The 19822-nt window shown below is 46.0% G+C and overlaps 1 protein-coding gene across 3 annotated transcripts in view; it reads right to left on the minus strand.

Annotated features, from left to right (window-relative positions):
• Nucleotides 1-1913: 1913 nt before the first annotated feature.
• The window catches only part of LOC128844370 (tropomodulin-2), a 72569-nt gene continuing 54660 nt past the window's right edge, over nucleotides 1914-19822 (minus strand). For all 3 annotated transcript variants that reach the window (XM_054042052.1, XM_054042054.1, XM_054042053.1), the window contains 7 exons: nucleotides 19695-19817; nucleotides 17041-17127; nucleotides 12090-12220; nucleotides 10396-10503; nucleotides 8950-9093; nucleotides 8483-8627; nucleotides 1914-5839 (listed from right to left, as the gene is read on the minus strand). In XM_054042052.1, coding sequence (XP_053898027.1) covers nucleotides 5805-5839; nucleotides 8483-8627; nucleotides 8950-9093; nucleotides 10396-10503; nucleotides 12090-12220; nucleotides 17041-17127; nucleotides 19695-19817 — 773 coding nt within the window. In that variant the 3' untranslated portion in view covers nucleotides 1914-5804. The remainder of the gene's footprint in view (nucleotides 5840-8482; nucleotides 8628-8949; nucleotides 9094-10395; nucleotides 10504-12089; nucleotides 12221-17040; nucleotides 17128-19694; nucleotides 19818-19822) is intronic.

Raw genomic sequence — 19822 nt, forward strand, 5'->3', positions numbered from 1 at the left:
ATGAGTGTGATTTATTTAGTCCAGAGATTGAGTGAAATCTGAGCCCAAACAGTTAGAAAGTGTTTTTGAGATTTTTTTCTTTTCTATTGAGGAAAATATCTGTAGCGCAGTACATGCTCTGGTTCGGTCAGAGCTATTTCACTGCTGTAGGGCATTCCTGGAGCGGGTTCCTGATCTCGGATCTGATAGCCTTCCGGGCATGCTGCACTCCTCGTTGAGCTTTGGGGGAGGGCATTGGCTGGGAGGCTGGAGGGTTTTTCTAACTAGTTATTTATGTAAGGGCAGTCCTTGATATGGTATTGTGTATTGTCAGATATGGGGTAGGCCCCTAGGGCCAGATTTACACAGTCCTTTATTTGCCAAAAGCTGCAGATTGGTTTCTAGCGGAATTTACAGAAGCACCTGAGCAGATAAAGTGCCTAACTCCCATTGCCCATAGAACATTGAATGAACATCTGTAGATGTCTGTACACATTGGAAGAAACCAATATAAATGAATAGGGGCAAAATCTGGCAGGGTGACCACTGAAAGGTCGCACTCAGTGAGGAGTCATAGGGCAGATGTATATCATCCAAAACCCACGGAGAGCCCGTTTTGCAGGCTCTCCATAAAATGAGCTATGGAGGGATACTCCAAGGTGAAATATGGCATACTGTATGTTTTTGATGCAAGCTCCTGATTTGGCAATAGGAACCGTGTGCTAACAACCACACCCGCACATCAGCAATAACCCGCATGAGGCTGCTACTGACCGGAGTGTCACCACATATAATTGCTGTGAATACAAAGGGCTATTTGCTGTATAAAAATATTCTACAGAAGAAAATAATGTCATACTCGTCACTGTCCATTGACCAGTGAGAGGCTCTGTTGCTAATCTGATAAACGATTGATTAATCTTGTAGGGGATCAGAGAGCTGCTTCTTCGATTTTAGAAAGCTCTTTATGGCTGTTCTGTTGGATCAGGTTTCATCCCTGCTGAGACGTGGTTGGGAAACTTCGATCACTAACACATCTGCAGAGTCCAACAAAGTCTGCAATGAGAACAACTGAGATTCATTTTAAAATCCCAAAGCCAAGAATGTGAATTGGATTTTAGATCTTGCACAACACTAAAATGAGGAAAATACATCCAAGGCCAAACCAAGTTCACAACTAAACCTTCTAACAATCTAGCCACCTTTTAGCTCAGATGAGATCTTGTACCAGCACCTTATTGTAAATTGCACTTCTTTCTTTGAAGCAATACTTACCACCGTCTTGCATAAACCTACTGTTATAATTCACTACTTAGTTACAAATTATTGGGATCATAAATGCAGAATATTGAAACTGAGGTTATAGAAAACATTAGTCGTGCTTCTACAAAAGAGCCCCTCTTTTTCCTGCTTCCTCTGTTTTTTGTGATGTACTTAATCTGGGAGCCATGTCATCTTAAAAAGGTCAGTATCTCACATTTTGGCCTTGGAATAGCTCTGGGGTAACATTTTCAAAAGTGCTTAAGTGGCTAAGGAGCCTCCGGCCCATTTTTAAAAGTGACTTAGGCACCTTTTAAAGGTATTTAGGTCCCTAAAGATGTAGGATTTTCAAAAACTTTGCGTAACTCGAATTTTGCGTAAGTCAGAAACATATACCCGACCATTATGCAAAAAAAACTCCCAAACCCTCCTATTTTTAGCTTACAGAACTTTTCCCGTAAGTGTGGATTTGCGTAAGTCGGGTTTGTGTATACATGTCAAATACATGCCTTATTCCCATTGAAGTTCTGTTACCTGGGAGACAGAATGTGAAACTTGAATGATTCTCAAGAGCAAGTGAAAGCCGTGAGGGTGAGGAAAGTTGCTTACTCCAGGATCTGTGGCAATGCATTGACAGCCACTTAGCACAGCTGCAAGTAAACACAGAAAGCCAATTTCCTTATGAAGGTTTATTTATAAAAGCCAAGGTGTTTGGGAGTCACTGCTACATATTCTGGTGATTCCCCTTCCCTTGTGTAAAATGCACCACGCTGTGCACATGCAATCATTTATATTCCAGATCAAACATTTTCTTCTAGTGTTTAACACATACACTTCACGTTCCTTAGTGCACTCTACAACACGCACAAATGTTAGGATATGCACATGTTGAGTTTTTTCATGAAAAATGTTATAAAAAATACAAACAAAACCCAAACTATCAACATGAGAAGCAATGCGCAAATGAGTCCAGCTACTCCCAGTCTTTGTTTTGTTTAAAAAGGGGACCTCGATTTATGCCCCAGTGTCAGAGCTACTTGATTGGGAATATGACCATCTGCTTGGAATTGTACTTAAAAATGACCCAGTCAAATATTAACCCCCTTAATACAAGTAGAGGGGATTTTAACTGGCCAACTGCTTCTGTTTTAAGGTTAATATTTAGACTGCCGATAACTGCACTAGATTCGCTATAGCTATAGTGAATACAGCCTTATATTTTCATACATTGTTTGTCACTATGTTCACTATAAAATGCTTAAGGCTAGATCATGGCCAGCCCTCATGCGGATGTGCAAGAAGGGGAGGTCCCTTCATGACTCCTGGGCAGTCACTTGGTGCCACTGCAGTCCCTGTGCTTTCCTGAGGCCAAGGACTGTTCCCTGCAAGTGCCCCCTCGGGAGCAAACCCTCCAAAAGAGAGAAAAAGGGGCAGAAGGGAGGCACAGCTATGACCCCAAGCCAGCTAGCAGAGCTGGCAGGCCAGAGAAGGGATGTCATGCACTGGAAAGCTCCAGTATACACAATGTCTCCCCGATCCCTTTCCTACCCCACACCCAGAATTAAATGTCCCCAGGCCACCCCCAGCATGGGCACCATCTGGCTCTTAATAGGAGAAACTCAGTGCCTGAAGAGTCACGCTCTTAGAAAACAGCTATCTGTGCATGATGCCTGCAGTCATGGACAATGAAGGGAAGGTGAGACTACCCGCACTTCCCAAAGTCTGTTTCCTTGTTTAGCCCATCAAGTGGAATGTTACAAACTGTTGCTGACATGAATGTAGCCACCTCACAAGGGCTCTGCTCAAATAGACACAGGGGGAGATGCTGCCATACATCACAAAGCAGCCATACCAATCCACCCGTTACAGAACTGCTGCATGCAAATACAGTGTCATTTACATTTTGAGTGGAGGTTCAGACTATAAACGCATCACGCTTGTTTGTTCTGAACACACTAGATCCCATTAAAGACATAACTGATTTTTTTTTTAAATCATTAAAATGTTAAAAAAATAGCCAGATGTACTTGAAAACCCCCTGCTCCTCCCCCCCCCCCAAAAAAAAAAAAAAAACCTAAAGAAGGGAATAGGGAAAATGTGGGAGTCAGAACAAATTTCTTTTCAGGCTGAAGATTGTCCATGTCAGAAATCTTTGGCTTTGGGGATAAGGATACTTGAATCAAATTCCTTCCCCCATACCGGGCCTGATGTTGCAAACCCACAATCATGCGAGAATAGTTGTGACACATGCAAGTAGCCCCATTGGCTTTAAGGACTGCTCACATAAGGGTATGAACAATCCGGACCATGTGAAGGAATTCGGTCTCCCTTTTTTTTAAGACTATGTGGGTCGATATCCATTCTCACAGCAAATCCTGCCTGGGGGTGGGGAAAACCCTCTGGTAATTCCATAAGGTCCTCTCATAGAATTTCTTTCCCAATCTTCCCTTGAGGAGGAGGCGTTTCTAACCCTGCACTGGAGGAGGGAGAGGGCCTTGAAAGCCCCTCAGAACCCTAGATTCCTCAGGGAAGATGGCTGTACTGTGGATACTACTCTTAGGCCCTGATTTAGCAAAGCACTTATGCTTGTCTGGAAGTCATTAGGACTTAAGCATGTGCTTAAGTGCTTTATACAACCAGGGCCATAGTGCAGAGATCCAGCCCTCCCACACTGCACCCCTCAGGAGCAGTGCTGCCATTGGTCCCACCCATTTTAAAAGAGGCATAGATGACATAGACTAGACAGATAGAGCGTGAATTTATACTGTCTGAAGCAGCACTGACTCGCAGGCAGATTTCTGTTCAGGAATCTGCCAGGTTCAGAGGGGAATATCCCACACACCCTGACTGCTCCCCTGACTCCATCCCCTCCTGATTAACAGACCCCAGCCCAATGTCTTCTGCGGGTTCAAAGCACCATTCGTTCCCTTTCCATATTCCCCTGGCCAGAACTCTTTTGCCAGCACAAATGATGGGGCGTGTGTAGGTCAGAAAGAGGGAAGAGAGGCTAATGTTTCAAGGGTACCGCAGGTTGTTGGCCCCAATTAAACACCTTTAGCTTTCTGAAAGAATGAGTATAGCTAAACCAGTTAATAGCATCCTTCCTTAATTCTTGCATTACATTTAAATATGATCAAAGTGAACCCCCGGCTATTTAACAGACTCAGATGTTGGCAAAGACAATATATATATACATATATATGGCTAGAAATTAATGTCTGATGCTATAAAACTATACACAATACAATGAAATTATATTGCAAACTAAACGCTTCACACAATCATTTCACAATACCCCACTGATTCATTCTAATGTTGCTGGGTTTAATTGCTGCTACATAAGTATCTTCCATGTGTTCAGCGCAATGTGCAGAATTCTGGGTTAACGCCCTGCTTCAGCAGAGCACTGGAACACGTACTTACGTCCATCCTTATTCAGCAAAGTGCTTCAGCAATATTGCTAAAGTCCCATTGGAATCAGGCACAGGCTTAAGCACTTTGCTTAACAGAGAATGAGTGTTGAATCAGATGCTAAAAATGTAAACGAGGTGATTGGTGCATGTTACTCTTCTGATTGTTATCCATCTCCGGGTAGAGCTGCTGCCGCCCTGGATTAAATATTTTACTCGCTCTTTATCTAACCGGTCCTGAGAACAATTCTGTCATTTATACTAATAAATGCACATAAATACCAGACATTAAAAAACAGTCAACAGTGTGGTTCAAAGCAAAACGAGCACTGCTCAGTATACTGGTTTCCATTAATGAGATTTATAGCTGCAAACCTGGCATTCTGTTTTTTTTTTAAAATCCTCAATGGATTAGAAAAATAACAAAGTGACATTGTTAATGTTAAGGTATTCTAGGTTTGGCAACACTAATATTTTTAGTTTACATCATGGAGTATGAATACACGTCAGTGTAATATTGATGACGCGATCAGCCTAGCTTAAACACATGTAAACAATAGGCTTTGACAATACTTACAAATGCATCCTACATCTGGATCCACAAAGGCAGAACCCTGTACAAGTGTAGAGTCCCAACTGCACAGATCTGAATGCAGGATTGGGGCCTAAGGGTGTGATCCCGCAAACCGGTATTGGCATAAGTAGTCTCTACTCACCTGAGAAGCCCATTGACTTCAGTGGAACTACTCTCACAAGTGAGGATTATTCACATGCTTAAGGCATTGCAGGACAGGGTGGTAAAGCCCCATTGTATATAGAGAATCCTTTATCAATGTAAAACGATCGTTTTTTAACAGAGTTTTAAAAAAAGGACACAAAAGATTCAATGTGATTCCAGGTGATGCTCTTTAAGACATATTTTACCCCTAGGTTGTGGATATCAGCTTCATATATTCCAATAACACAATCATATTTTCATAAACATTAAACTAAATATGAAAGTTAACAATGTTAGTGGTTAAAGGGGAGAGTAACGGAAATGAGCAACCTTCATTACAATGATTTTCCAGTGTCTTCCCTTCTGACCAGTGGATGTTGTGAGATTGCCGTTGTGTCGGCTGCATTCAATACCTCTTCGCATCCTCCAAGGCATGGCTACTGCCGGTCTGCTTCCACTCGCTTTTTACGAACTATGCCAGTAAAATCAAAAACCGTCTCTCAGCGTTAACTTACTAAGCACCCAAGCACACGTCTCAATGTGACACTATTTGGGACTAGAAAACTGGGTTATTCGTACTTCCCTTCTCAAGGACCAGGTTAAGGAAAGTGCATAGTACCCTCAACTCTCACTCAAATCAATGGGAGGGTTGGCCCATCAGTATCTTCTAGGACAGGGATTGGCAACCTTTGGCCTGCGGCCCACCAGGGAAAGCCGCTGGCGGGCTGGGCCAGGCCAGTTTGTTTACCTGCAGCATCCGCAGGTTCGGCTGATCGCAGCTCCCACTGGCCGCGGTTCGCCCTCCCAGACCAATGGGCGCTGCGGGAAGCGGCGCGGGCCAAGGGATGTGCTGGCCGCCCTTCCCGCAGCCCGCATTGGCCTAGGACGGCGAACCACAGCCAGTGAGAGCTGCGATCAGCCGAACCTGCAGATGCTGCAGGTAAACAAACCGGCCCGGCCCGGCCCACCAGCGGCTTTCCCTGGCGGGCCAAAGGTTGCCGATCCCTGTTCTAGGAGGTACAGGATTGTGTCCAGAGGTTTCACAGATTCATAGTTTAAGGCTAAAAGGGACCTACGTCATCTAGTCTGAGTAACCATGTAACCACGGGCCACAGAATTTCACCCAGTTATCCCTGTATTGAGCTCCGAAACTTGAGTTTGGCTCAGGGCCGCCCGGGGGGGGGGAGGGGCAAGTGGGACAATTTGCTCCAAGCCCCAGGACCCGCAGGGGCTCCCACAAGAGTTTTTCGGGGCTCCTGGAGCGGGGTCCTTCACTCGCTCCGGGGGCCCCAGAAAACTCTCACGGGCCCGGGCCCCCGGAGCTTCTTCCACTCCTGGTCTTCGGCGGCAATTCGGCGGCGGGGGGTCCTTCCTCTCCGGGACCCGCCACTGAAGTGCCCTGAAGACCCACGGCGGGCAGTCCTTCCATCCCAGGACCTGCCGCCGAAGTGCCCTGAAGACCCGCGGCAGAGGGTCCTTCCGCTCCGGGACCTGCCGCCGAAGAGCTGGGTCTTCGGTGGCAATTCGGCGGTGGAGGCCCCCCGCCGCCGAAGACCCCAGGCCCCCTGAATCCTCTGGGCGGCCCTGGTTTGGCTAAAGCACATCTTCCAGAAAGGCATCCAGTCTTGATATGAAAACTTTAAGCGATGGAGAATCCACCATTCCTCTTGGTATTTTGTTCCAATGGTTAAATTTAGGTTATCAGTATGGCTTGTATCATTTGTTTTTTCTAAAGGCCATATTGCTCCAACTAAATTGAAACAGGTACTGTGGGCTGTGTGGGAGTGCTAGATCCTCCTCATTGGATTCATTTAAGGGTGATGTAGCCAAAAATCAACAGCTGTTCCAATTGCAAGAGTTTCTCTAGTGGGGTTACGAAATAAGTAAAAATTCTGTTGTTCCATATGCTAACACTACATGCAAATATGCATGGTTAAGTCATTTGATGTCCTTGTGAGAAACATATCTGTATGAAAGAATCAGACTTTTTATAATATACTTTCACATGGTACTGATTACTAACAACAAGGAAAAGAACAAATCAGACCCAAAAGGAAACATTTTAGTCTCAGAATAGATCTCTGGGTTGCATGGGCCATTGGATAATACAGTAAACCTTAATTAACCCAAATCTGCACTGAAAATGGATTATTTTGCGGGGATGAAGTTTAATGAAGCACGGATCAATGACATTCTACTATTGTGCCCTGAGCAGCTCTGGGTGATGTCTTATTCCCTGCAATGCAATGGAGGAGTCCCCTGGCACTCAGGAATGCACTGTAAGACGGCCTGGGAAGTTCTAACTAGTCCATTGTGCTGGTGCTCCTTGCCATCCACAGCATTAGCTATTCTGTAACCCTGTTCAGTCTGCACTGAGCCATAAGGCCAGATTAATGCTGTTCACACTAGATAGGCTTTGGTGTTACCAAACTGCACTGGGATACCATGTTTGTGATACTCGGTTTCTGAAATACAGACTAAAACAGGCAGAGCTGGAAGAATACTTCTCATTGAAGCATGCCAGTAATGACCATCTCTGGCTATGAACTTCCTTTAATGTAAACATTAAAGCTCTTGGCAAACAGACTGCATTATCCCAAAGCCTTGCAGTGCAAATGTCCGTATTTTGCCTCTGCTTCCAATGTTGTGCTTTTCCAGATATTGGTTTTATGAAGTATTCTATTGTACTAAATAGGCAGTGATAATTTGCCAATGCAAAAGAGGAAAACGGACTAGTTGCAAACCAGGAGAAGGCAACATTCTAGAGTAATTGTCCAAATGATAAGGATGAGAGATTTAACCAGCCTTTATCCTGCTGGGGACAATTAGAATTGCAGGAAATAAAGCATATCATGGGAATTCAGCAGGATGTTTAAGTATTGCTAAAAAATAAAGTCTCTGCGTCAAAGTATGCATTTGTTCATTTTTTGCTAAGTCCTTACTGGGGCAAACCCAGACTGAAGTCAATGGGTGTTTGCCTGAGAAAGGACTCAGTAAAAACTGATTAAGGACCTCAGGATGTGGCACTATTTGATTATTTTTTTGTCTACAGAATGTACAAGGAGGGCAGGAGTTGGCCTGCAAGAATTGCTGATGAATGTCTGTAGCATCTTACCTAGATCGTTATTTTTAGTAATAGCTGCAGCTACCCTGGTTCTTGGACCTTGCTTTGTGAACTGGTATCCAAATTTGAGAATCTTGGAGTTCTCCTCAAGCATCTGGGCAATCTCCATCTCTACAGCTGTCCCCAGCTGCTGCCTCTGTTGGGTGACACACAGTGAAAAGAAAAGGAAACATCTTCTCACAAAAGAAAGAGAAGTGGTTACATTCAGTAATGTGCTACAAACTGGAGAGAGAAACCCATCTCTGGAGAACTTCCTCTGGGCTTTCTTTTTAGCATTTGTCAGTTTTGTTTTCTATGGCTTAGCAGCACGTGCTTGGGAATGAGGTGCAGAAAGTCTGATCCATAGGATTTTGCCTTGCCTCTTTGACAGATCCCAAACCTAAAATATGATAGAAGAACATATGGAACCTACCAGAAACTAAACAAAGCAGGCACCAGTTTACTTGCCCGCTCCTTACCTGATTGTCAATTTTGATCTCTGTCAGGGTTTCATTCTCTTTTAGTGCATCAATCAGTGCCAGAATGCCAGCCCCAGTGATGAAATTGGATTCTATATTTAGACTCTTCAGTGTCTTGTTCACTTTTAACATATCTGCAAAAGCCTGAAGAGTCAGGGAAGAGGTGGTATGAGTTTGAAACTCTGAAAGCTTCAGATAACACCACGAATCTGAATTGTGGTTAATATCTAGAAAAGCATTGCAAACAGAGTCATGGAGGAAGAGTGTATTCCTAGAACAGAATAGGTTATAATGCCACTGTGCACAGTCACAAGAGACATCTGAAAAACAAGCCCCTCTGTAGCGGGGCAGTAACCCCGCTCCTGATGAAAAGGGGTTAAAAGCAGCCCTGGAGAGGGCAGCAGCAGGGAAAGGCTAGGCTGACTGGGGAAGGAGCTACAGCTGGGGCCTCATCCCAATCAGGTCAGAGCTGGCTCTATAAAAGGGCTGTGATCCAAGAGCTCAAAAGGAGTCTCTCTCTAGCTATCTGAGAGAGAAGGACTGGGCTGCCTGGGAGCTGAGAAGAGTACCCAGGGTGGAGCAGTGCTGGGGAAGGGCAGAGGGAGCTGGGGAGCTCCAGCCTGAAAAACCCCCAGGCTGCAGGCCTTGAAAAGGGCCTATGAAAGGTACTGGGGCTGCAGAAGGGCTGCCCAGGGATAGGCGAAGGCAGCAGATCCTAACTGATGACAAGTGGTTTACAGACTGCAGTCAGTGGCGTAGCCAGGTGGAGGGAACAGTGGGAGCAATAAAAAAAAAAATAATAGGCACCACCCACTGTGGCGCTTTTACTCACCTGGCGGCACTCCGGGTGTTTTCAGCGGCACTGAAGGTCCCTCTGCCAAAATGCCGCCAAAGACCCGCGCAGCGAGTGAAGGGCCCGCTGCCGAAGTGCCGCCGAAGACCCAGAGCGCCACCGGGTGACTATAATAAAAGCACCGCAGCGGGTGGCACTTTTCAAATTTATTTTATTTTTTTAAAATCGCTCCCCCGGGTGAGTACAAAGGTGCCAGGAAATTGACAAGGCACCACCTTGTGCTCAGTGGGGGAGCGGCTGCTCCCCCCTTAGCTACGCTACTGACTGCAGTCTGCCCCAGTGAATGGGGGCTAGAAGGGACTGGCAGTAGCCACTGAGGCAAGGTGGGGATAGTGGGTTGGTGGTTCCCCTGGGTGGGGAGACCCAGATTGTGGGTTACTGCTAGGGGCAGAACCCTGATGTAAAGGGCACCGGGGTCTGGGAGGAACACATGGGCCAGTGGCAGGTGAGACATTGGCCTGCTGGAAGAGCTAATTCCCAGGACAACCAGCAGGAGGGGCTGCGCCAGTGAGTTGTCGCCCCGCCGCACCCTCCTAGAGACAAATGCAGCCTTAGTGAACAATTCTGTCTTTTCAAGCCGTGTTTCAACTTACAACAGCAACAGGGTCATTGCTTCGAGTGGCTGCGAGGCTGAACTTCTTCACGTGGGTGTTGGTTTCCAAAGCCTTGGCAAATTCTTTCAGCGTCGGAATTGGGATGTTCTACATTAAGACAAAACCCAGTAAACATTACAGCCAATCACATCACCAGACATTTATTTTGATGATTGCTACATTAATTAACACTGCTTCTCTGTACAACTTCTTAGCTATTCCCTGTGCTCTACAAAGCCCGTCAGGCCAGAGTACTGTAACTTGCTCAGCTTTGAGGCTGCCCTTGAAAACCGCTCAATGCCTTGAGCGAGGGCAGAATGCAGCCACCACCTTTTAAGCAAGGCAGGCCAAATTGAGAACACTGCTCTGCACTGTTTTTCGTATTCATTTCCAGGTGCAATGAAAGGTGCTGATTTATTTGTAAATTCATAAATAGTCTGAGAACTGATGATCCTCTAGGCATCTCTTCTACCATGCACCATCCTGGAAATTAAGGCTGGTGGCAATCTCTTGCTGTCTGTCTCCAAGGTTGAAATCCTGAAGCATGGCCATAATATTCTCATTGGCGGTCCCCCCCCATCATCAGCATAGGCTCCCTCTTGCAATCTGACAAAGCCTGAGTTTGGCCCCATGGGCTGGAGCGAAAATGTATCTGTTAAATCTGGCTTTTTAGCTGGGACACAAATTTGCTGCTGGCTGCGCGGAGGTCTAGTAATTGGTTGCGGATTTGTTACCGGCAGGTGAGAGTGAGTGGTGAGCTGTGGTACAGCTTTGTGGTTGTATTGTTGGATCATTGGTATTGCTTATTTTTTTCAAATGTACACTCGTGCCCAGAAACAGTGTGATGAGGGGTGAATAACCAATCCATAAACCCTTAGTACAACAGGCACTGGCAGCTTTGGGCATGAGCCCAAGTCTTGATATGGAATTAGACACCTGGAGGTGAGATTGCTACCAAACAAGCTGTACTGATAAAGAGAAGGATACAATGAATCAACTCAACATGCTGGTCCTTTTAGAAAATTACTTAGTTTTAAAACAATATGAAACAAGAAAGAGGAAAAAATAATGAGCTGCTATTTGTCACCACCTCTGAACTCAAAGCAAACACTAACAAAGCTTTATCCTATTCCTAGATCCAACCAGCCACTCTAAACTGTGCAGACAAAGGCGGCGGAGGTTGTTCTGCGTCTGAGCTTCCCAACTTTTCCCTTTTCATCTGTGGGCTAACTGAATTAGACCAATAATTGTGTGGTACCCCGATAGGTGCTGGGACAAGGGGTGCTGCTGCACCCGCTGGCTTGAAGTGGGGTTTCCATCAGATACAGGGTTTACAGTTTGGTTCAATGACTCTCAGCACTCCCACATACAAATTGTGGCAGCACCCCAAGGTGCCCCATGAGTTATCTTGCTTTACCAGCTGTTAGAGAAATGAAGGCAGAAAGGACCCCTTGCTTGGAGTTCTAATTGGCAGCTAATTCAATGTCAGGTGTTGGTGACCCTTGGAATAACTGGGACAATTCCTGTCTGCCCCTCTTTCTCCTCCGAGTGTCCTGTTCCTCCCAAATATTGTAAATGCAGCAACATGTTTGAAAACAAAACCCCATGTTTCTAAAAAAACATTGTAAATCTTGTCATCTCAGATGAATCCTTCTGCAGCAAAGAAAATGAAGCCACAACCCCGATCCAAATACCTTTATGTTGTTCAGATTGACTTCATGGAGGCCAGGGTCATTTGCTTTCATCCTTTGCAAACTTGCTTCCACATTAGTTGGATTCGGTGGCTCCTCGAAAATTGGCTTGACCTTTTCACCTTTGACCACATCTGAAACACAGGATCTAATTAAACATGCATCATTGGAAATAAACTGGCTTTTCCGAACTCTCACTTATGTTTGGGTTGAGGCACGCTGGATGTTGCTGTGGCGAATCTCATGTTTGTGATGAATACTTGTGAGCCGTGGAGGGAGGGTTCTGGATTTCTGACTAGTGTTTCTCTGAGATGCTGATGCTTTTGTGGCCAGTAAAGAATGGTATTACATTCAGTTGGCTCTCCCACTGTTTATTAGTTTGTGCAGCTATACGCAAGAAAGAAAGTGCAGCTAAAGCGCGGAGATGAATAACTGAGATACACTTTAGAACACTTCTTTTCCCAGTTTGTGGGAAAGTCATAGAAAATACTTTTCCTGGGGGGCAACCTTCTAGCAGACCCATTAACAAAACCAGATGAAGGTGACATGAAGTGTATGGTATGACATTCACTGTGCTATATCCACTAGAGTTAGTGTTATACACCAAATTGTGACCAGCACCGTGCTCTCCCCCATTCTTACATCTCTCTGTAGGGGTCAGCTACAATGCAGTTGGGAGCACAGGCCTTCTCTTTCCTAATGCCCTTGCAGGACTCTTACAAAGGGCAGGAGCTAGATAAGGGCGTGGCCACACCTCACTCCCCTCTCCACACTGGCCAGCAGAGCTGACTTGGCATGGAGGGAGGAGTATACTGCACCTCCTCCAGGCCAGGCATGGTGTAGATCAGGGGTGGGCAAACTTTTTGGCCAGAGGGCCACATCGGGGTTGTGAAAATGTATGGAGGGCTGGGTAGGGAAGGCTGTGCCTCTCCAAACGGCCTGGCCCCCGCCCCCTATCCACCCCCTCCCACTTGCTGTCCCGACTGCCCCCCTCAGAATCCCTGACCCATCCAACCCCCGCTGCTCCTTGTCCCCTGACTGCCCCGACCCCTATCCACACCCCTGCCCCCAGACAGGCCCCCCAGGACTCCCATGCCTATCCAACCCCCCCCCGTTCCCCATCCCCTGACACCCCCCCCCAGAACCTCTGCCCCATCCAACCTCCCCCTGTTCCCTGACTGCCCCGACCCCTATCCACACCCTCGCCCCCTGACAGCCCCCCCCCCCCCCCCGGGACTCCCACGCCTATCCAACCACCCCCTGCTCCATCCCCTGACTGCCCCGGGGACCCCCGGCCCCTTATCCAACCCCTCCCCCAGCTCCCTGCCCCCTTACCATGCTGCTCAGAGCAGCAGGAACTCTCAGCCCTGCCGCCCATCTGGAGCCAGGCACGCTGCCTGCGCTGCCCGGCAGGAGCAGCAGGCCAGAGCGTTGGCGGTGTGGCGCACTGAAGCTGCGGGGGAGGGGCTGGGGGCTTGCCTCCCCGGCCAGGAGCTCAGGGGCCAGGCAGGATGGTCCCGTGGGCCGGATGTGGCCCGCAGGCTGTAATTTGACCACCTCTGGTGTAGATGCTGAGCCGCTGTGCTTGCTAGGGTGCTGCAATGTATCCCCTTTGCATTCCCTTCCAGCAAATCTAATGAACATCTATTTTCCTTGAAATTAAAACCAAACCCAAACTGTGCCCTTTGGAGTGGAGGGCTACTCTGGGTTGGACCCTGCCTTTCCTGCAGATCTTTGTCATCTCCTGGAAGTTCTGGCCCCATCACCACAACGAAGAGTGTATGGTAGGAAGTCTGCACCGGAGAACCTGCAGGCACAGTCAGGTTAGTACCAGCCCCTTCTGTGCATCTGTCCTTGGGAAGGGAAGCATGTTAGCCTATGGTATGTGACCAGAGTCCTGAGCTGTATCATTAGGGACAGATTCTGTCCTCAGCTTTATGTGCAAAGCTCCAAATGCAGTCACTCTGAGCCAACCATGTGCATCCAACTCTGAGGGAAGCATGTAGTCTATTGCACAGGATATAAAATAGCAATATTGAAAGGAACCCAGGGTTTATGGTCCTGCCATAAAGCCTGCAAAGGGAGATACGCTTGTGAATCTATCTGATTATGTTCTGAGAAAGTGCCCCTTTCCCTCTAAACACACAGTGCTAACATCAAAGACTATGATGATGAGGCCCCTTAGCGTCCACCTCCATCTCTGGCATTAGCAGCCCATCTATAAATTCAATTAGCTCTTGTAAAATTGCAACATCTGCACATTCTAAATAATAAAACTATCAAAGCATGAAAAGCAACTCTCTGCCAACACCAAGATTTATGAAGTCTTTGCATATCCCTGCTCCAAAGCAATACAATTTTTAATGTTGGCAGCCATGTACTATAAAAGAAAATCAATCATTCCAGGAGATGCATAAAAATCATAGCATACAACACAATTAATACCTATAATTCCCCAGCTTATAATTGTGGAGATGAATAATAAGCCTTGCCCACCCAGCTGCTACAGCCAAGAAAGGAATGTGTTACTGACCACAACTGAGTTTAAACATGATTTTTTTGTAGTGCAGAAAGTCATGTTCTATTCCAGGGGCTTTTGTTGAAACCTGAAAGTTTACATGCACTTCCATGAGGCACAATGGGTGACACTCATCCTGGTGCACTGGGACAGGACAAAGCCAATGCACCAATTAAATCACACCTAAGCTCTTTGTAGAACTTAAGTGTTACATAAACCTTGAACTGGATTTCACTATTTGAGCAGATTCCAACTCTTTTTGCTATGGAGCATGTCCCAGTCCACTCCCCACAGGACCTCCCAATGCCTCCATAAATACTCCAGTAGCAGCCTTCAGAGAGTTACTGATGTTGGAGATTGCTAATAAAATGCACTTGGAGAATTCACCACCCTTTGGATTCAAACTAAAAATTACACCGAAACATTTTTGCATTTGTAGCAGCATTCTACTAAGCTGAGAGCCAAGGACCAGCCATTGAAGGACTGTTTGTTAGGCCTTGGCTACACTTACCAGCTAGTTCGACGGCTGGAAATCGAAGTTCTGGGTTCGACTTATCGCGTCTAGTCTGGACGCGATAAGTCGAACCCGGAAGTGCTTGCCGTCGACTGCGGTACTCCAGCTCGGCGAGAGGAGTACCACGGAGTCGACGGGGGAGCCTGCCTGCCGCGTGTGGACCAAGGAAAGTTCGAACTAAGGTACTTCGACTTCAGCTACGTTATTCACGTAGCTGAAGTTGCGTACCTTAGTTCGAATTAGGGGGGTAGTGTAGACCAAGCCTTAGAGATTGTAACCCTGTCCACAGAGTAGACTTTCTACTTTACCATGTCATGAGTAGTTAGCAGTGATTTTCTCCTCCTGTTATGCTGCCTGCCACTGCCAATGAATTTTATCTTATTTCTTTAACTAGGGAACTGTTTTGTCATGTTAACTATCAGCTCTTGAAATGTGTTCCCCTTTTTTACTGAAAAATTACACTTAGCTAGGAAAAGTTATTGCTTTTGGACCAAGGAACAAAGTGATCTGACAGAGCAACTTTCTGGTGTTAAATTTGTGATTGGAGCATAGTTTAGCAAACCCACATAGCTGACATTGTGACCCAATACAACAAAAATAAGCTCAAGTTCATGTGAATTAGTACCATAATAAGTTGCATGTTCTGGGATAGCCTCCAATTTGCACAGATTCTCCCTGGGAAGGGTTGCAGAGATATCTCAGTCCTGTTCTGCCTACCTCCATGTCCTCCTCTTGGGTGATCTCTTCACACAGATAAGGGCGGAGATGAAAAGTCCCTGCTGACAACAACTGCTATTGTCACAGCCCATACAAGAGGGGAGACTTCTTGTGTGGCTACCTTTTCCTGTGTACTCAGGCAAGGGCCCATCACAATCTAGTATTGAAATGCACAGAGGGACGCAGAATTGGAACCCTGGATCTGAACATCCGTGAACTCAGGATGTGCAAAGGCATTGGATCCAAACTTTGCACCTTCCCTAAGTTTGCAGACAGGCTGAGCCAAAGTCCTGGAGCAAAGAACTCCAAACATCAGGGGAAGTTCAGATCTTGATCTAAACTCTGCAGCTCGGGATCATCTCTGATGAAAAGGAATTTATAAGATTTGAATTTTGTTTAGTTTTTTTTTAACAACTCTGACTGTTATTATTTTTCTGCGTGCTTACACCTCCTGCAGAATGTACTTAACCACAGAAAGAACACACAACAGTCAAACAATAGTATTATTTAAAGTGTGCGGGGTATTATTTTTAAGTCCAACAAAAAAGCCCAAGTGACAGCTCAGATGCAATAAGAGGGAAAGCATTATTTTCAAGTACCCTCCTCACAGTGCTGAATGCAGCTTGGTGGACCTGACATATTGTGAACTGTGCTAGAAACACATCAAGCATCAAGTTGTACTAACCTGGAATTGTCTCAGCTAGGGATACTACCCAGTTAGTGACCCACAGCTGTAAGGGCAGGGAAATGTATGTACTGTGATTGGATGAGATGGTCTGACTTGCATAACGATCACATGGTCATTTCTCAGTAACTGCAGATGCCAGTGCTCAATTTACTGCCTTTGGAATTCCATATCCATTTGCCCCTTGATATGGAAACATAGATGCCTTAGCTTCCCATTCCACTCCCATTATTATTATGCTGTGCACTTCCAATCCTCTCTGCCACCGCTATCTAGCAAGCCTTGATTGTGGGGAAAGCTGAGCTCCCTGCTAGAGTGATTTATTTGTGTAGCACACTGTTGACAGTATGAACTTTTAATTTAAATTATATTTAATTTAAGAGTTCCTCCTCATGATTAATGATGTTGGGTTAATCAAGGATTGGTCCAGTGATACTATACTTATTAGACCAACACACCCCAACATGTATATAACTACCTAAGAACACAAGCAGACGGCAGAGGAAATCTGTTTACTTACTTCTCACACTTCCTTTTCCATCTTTACTGCTGGTTCCTTCTTCATCAAACTGTGGGTTGTTGACCATGTTGTGCACCCCAAGAACAGCTATAAACATAAAAATGCCAGTAGTAGAATCCAATGTTAATAAAGTTTGCAAAAGAAACATGCACTTTACAAATTCCAATTTAGTTCCCTAGCTAGATTATCAATCAGAGCGTTGTTATTGTCTTGGGTCATATGTGTTCATAGGTGAGGCTTGGTTAACCTCTAATACTATAAGTTGAAAGTTTGGAGAACTTGACTATAGGTTCTTTCCTACAAATGCATCAGTGGAGCATGCATATTATGTGTCTATAACCTGGTACACTTACATTCATACATGCACATCATAACCATCTTGGGATTTCTGTGGGTGCTAAAGTATGGGGCAGGGGGAAATAAAACATTTAAACATAATGGAAGACACAGCAAAACTGATTTATATGAGAACTAGAAATAGGCTGATGAAAGAAACCAGCGTTCAATAAAAGAGGCAACAAATAAAAATTATCTTAGTACAGAGGCAGTTTCCACAGTATTCGATCAGAAACAACAGAACGGTTGGGTATCTGATCCTTCTCGGATTAGTTGCCTGCTTGGACCTGAGGGATCCTTTCTATTGTGTACAGGTATCTATGAATCAAAAATGAATGCCTCACTCTTTACATTCAGATTTTCCTTACACAGACACTGAAGAGAGTGACTGTCTACAGATAATATGACTTGTGACTATTATACTGCCATTATGGGCTATTTGTAAACCTCTGTTTGCCATTAGATAATCATATATTAGTCTTTATTCGTGCTGTACAGTGAGTTGGGTACTGACTACAGCTGAGCAGAACCTGGAATTTCTATCCCAGGTCAAATTCTGATATTTCTACATTTATTTTGGCTGAATGATGTACCGCAGTCATCAGGGCCGGCTCCAGGCACCAGACGAGAGCATGTATCTGGGGCGGCACATCGTAAGGGGCGGCATTCTGGCCAATTTTGGGGCGGCCAGCCCAGCCCTGCAGGGGCACGAACTAGCGATCCCTGCCGCTCACCGTGCTGCCGGGCTCCCCGGGACGCGCCACTCCCCGCCGCCTGCACTGGCCTCCGCCTCCCGCGCCGCTCTGAGCCCGGCCCGGCCGAGCCGCCTTTAAAGGAGCGGCTGAGCCAGCACCTCCTGCAGCCCCTAAGGGCTCCGCCTGCCTGGTCGGTAGAGGCACCCCAAGGCCAGAGGGCTGCCCAGGGGTGGAGGGAGCGGGCGGGTGCCGCCCTTCACCCCCCTGCAAGCCGCCTTGACCGCCCTCCACGCGTTCGCTGCGGCTGCCTTTTTTTTGTTGTTTTTTTTTGTCTGGGGCAGCTAAAAAGCTAGAGCCGGCCCTGGCAGTCATACAGCTCCCATGATTCACCACAGGGTTTGGTCAGAGGGGAGAGACTGAAGTGCATCATGGGAGACATAGTCTGGTAAAGGAGCTCAGCACGCAGGAGAGAGTGGGGGCATGCAGCATCTAAACTACAGCTCCTCTGTTGCAATGCAGCACCTTAGGCAGATGTTGTTTAATGTTGAACTGACTCAAAACAAAACGTTTCAACTCAGTTCAAACTGAATTATTTTTAGATTTTCCCAATGAGAAATTGAAAAGAAATCAGTAAAGCTGAAATTTTCCATGGAAAATGTTATTTCTGTGAAAAATGAACTTTCTGTTCAAAAAATCATTTTTTCAATGGAAAATTCCCAACCAGCTCTAGTATTGACCATTGTAAAACACAAACAAAAACCCTAATGTAGAGCCACTTTTATCCTTAGACTTTTCATTCACACCAGTGGTAACAGCGTGTGAAATGAGGGTAGAATATGAATCAGAAACTTTGTAGATAGCACATTGGGTGTAGCTGGGCAGTGTTCTGGTTGTTTGAAATATGTTTGCAGGTACACGACATTGTGTCTTTTACAAAATAGTGAAAACAGTTGCAAATGCTCTGAATGATATTGAAGGCCCAATTCTAGAAGCTGCTGAGCGCCTCCAATGATACAGTGGAAATGAAATGCACTTGGAGTGAAAAGACACTCAGGGCATATCTACTTTTCGAGCTGAGGGTACGAGTCTCAGGTTGAGGAGACATACTGATGCTAACTCTCATCAAGCTAGCATGCTAAAAATAGAATGTAGCAGCAGCAGCATGAGCAGCTAACCACCTCGAGAATGTCCCTAGGGTCTTGGGTGGGTCTGTACTTGGGGCGCTTACCCCTCTTGCCACTCGTGCTGAGACATCTACACTTGAGTTTTAGCATGCTAGCTCGATGATAGCTGGCACAAGTGTCTCCTCAAGCTGCGAATCACACCCCCTGCTCGAAGTGCATACACCTAAGTGCATTCGCGACACCATTAGAACGATGCAGGCTTGAGACGATACTAACACTTATGCACCAGTGTTTGCTCCACATTTCTAATATCTGTGTGCATTTTAGAAGCCTAGATTCCATAAGGGCTTAAAAATAGGGTGAGTGATAGAGAGACTGAAGATAATCAGGTCTAACCAGTGTAAGAATAGAGCATGCTGTGACAACTCAAACTCCTGGTGGAAGGGCCAGGCAGTGCTGGGCTGAAGAAGACTGTACACTTACGAACACATTAACTAACCTGCAAGGTCATAGAGCTCAGTATCAGAGGCACCGGCCAGGGCTTCTTCTAATTCTGGCTCCAGGGTTACCTTCTCCTCTGTGTGGGTTTCTATGGGCTTTTCTTTAGGGATAAATATTTTTCCTAAG

Source organism: Malaclemys terrapin, chromosome 10 (assembly GCF_027887155.1).
Source record: "Malaclemys terrapin pileata isolate rMalTer1 chromosome 10, rMalTer1.hap1, whole genome shotgun sequence".
In the NCBI taxonomy this organism is placed as follows: Eukaryota; Metazoa; Chordata; order Testudines; family Emydidae; genus Malaclemys; species Malaclemys terrapin.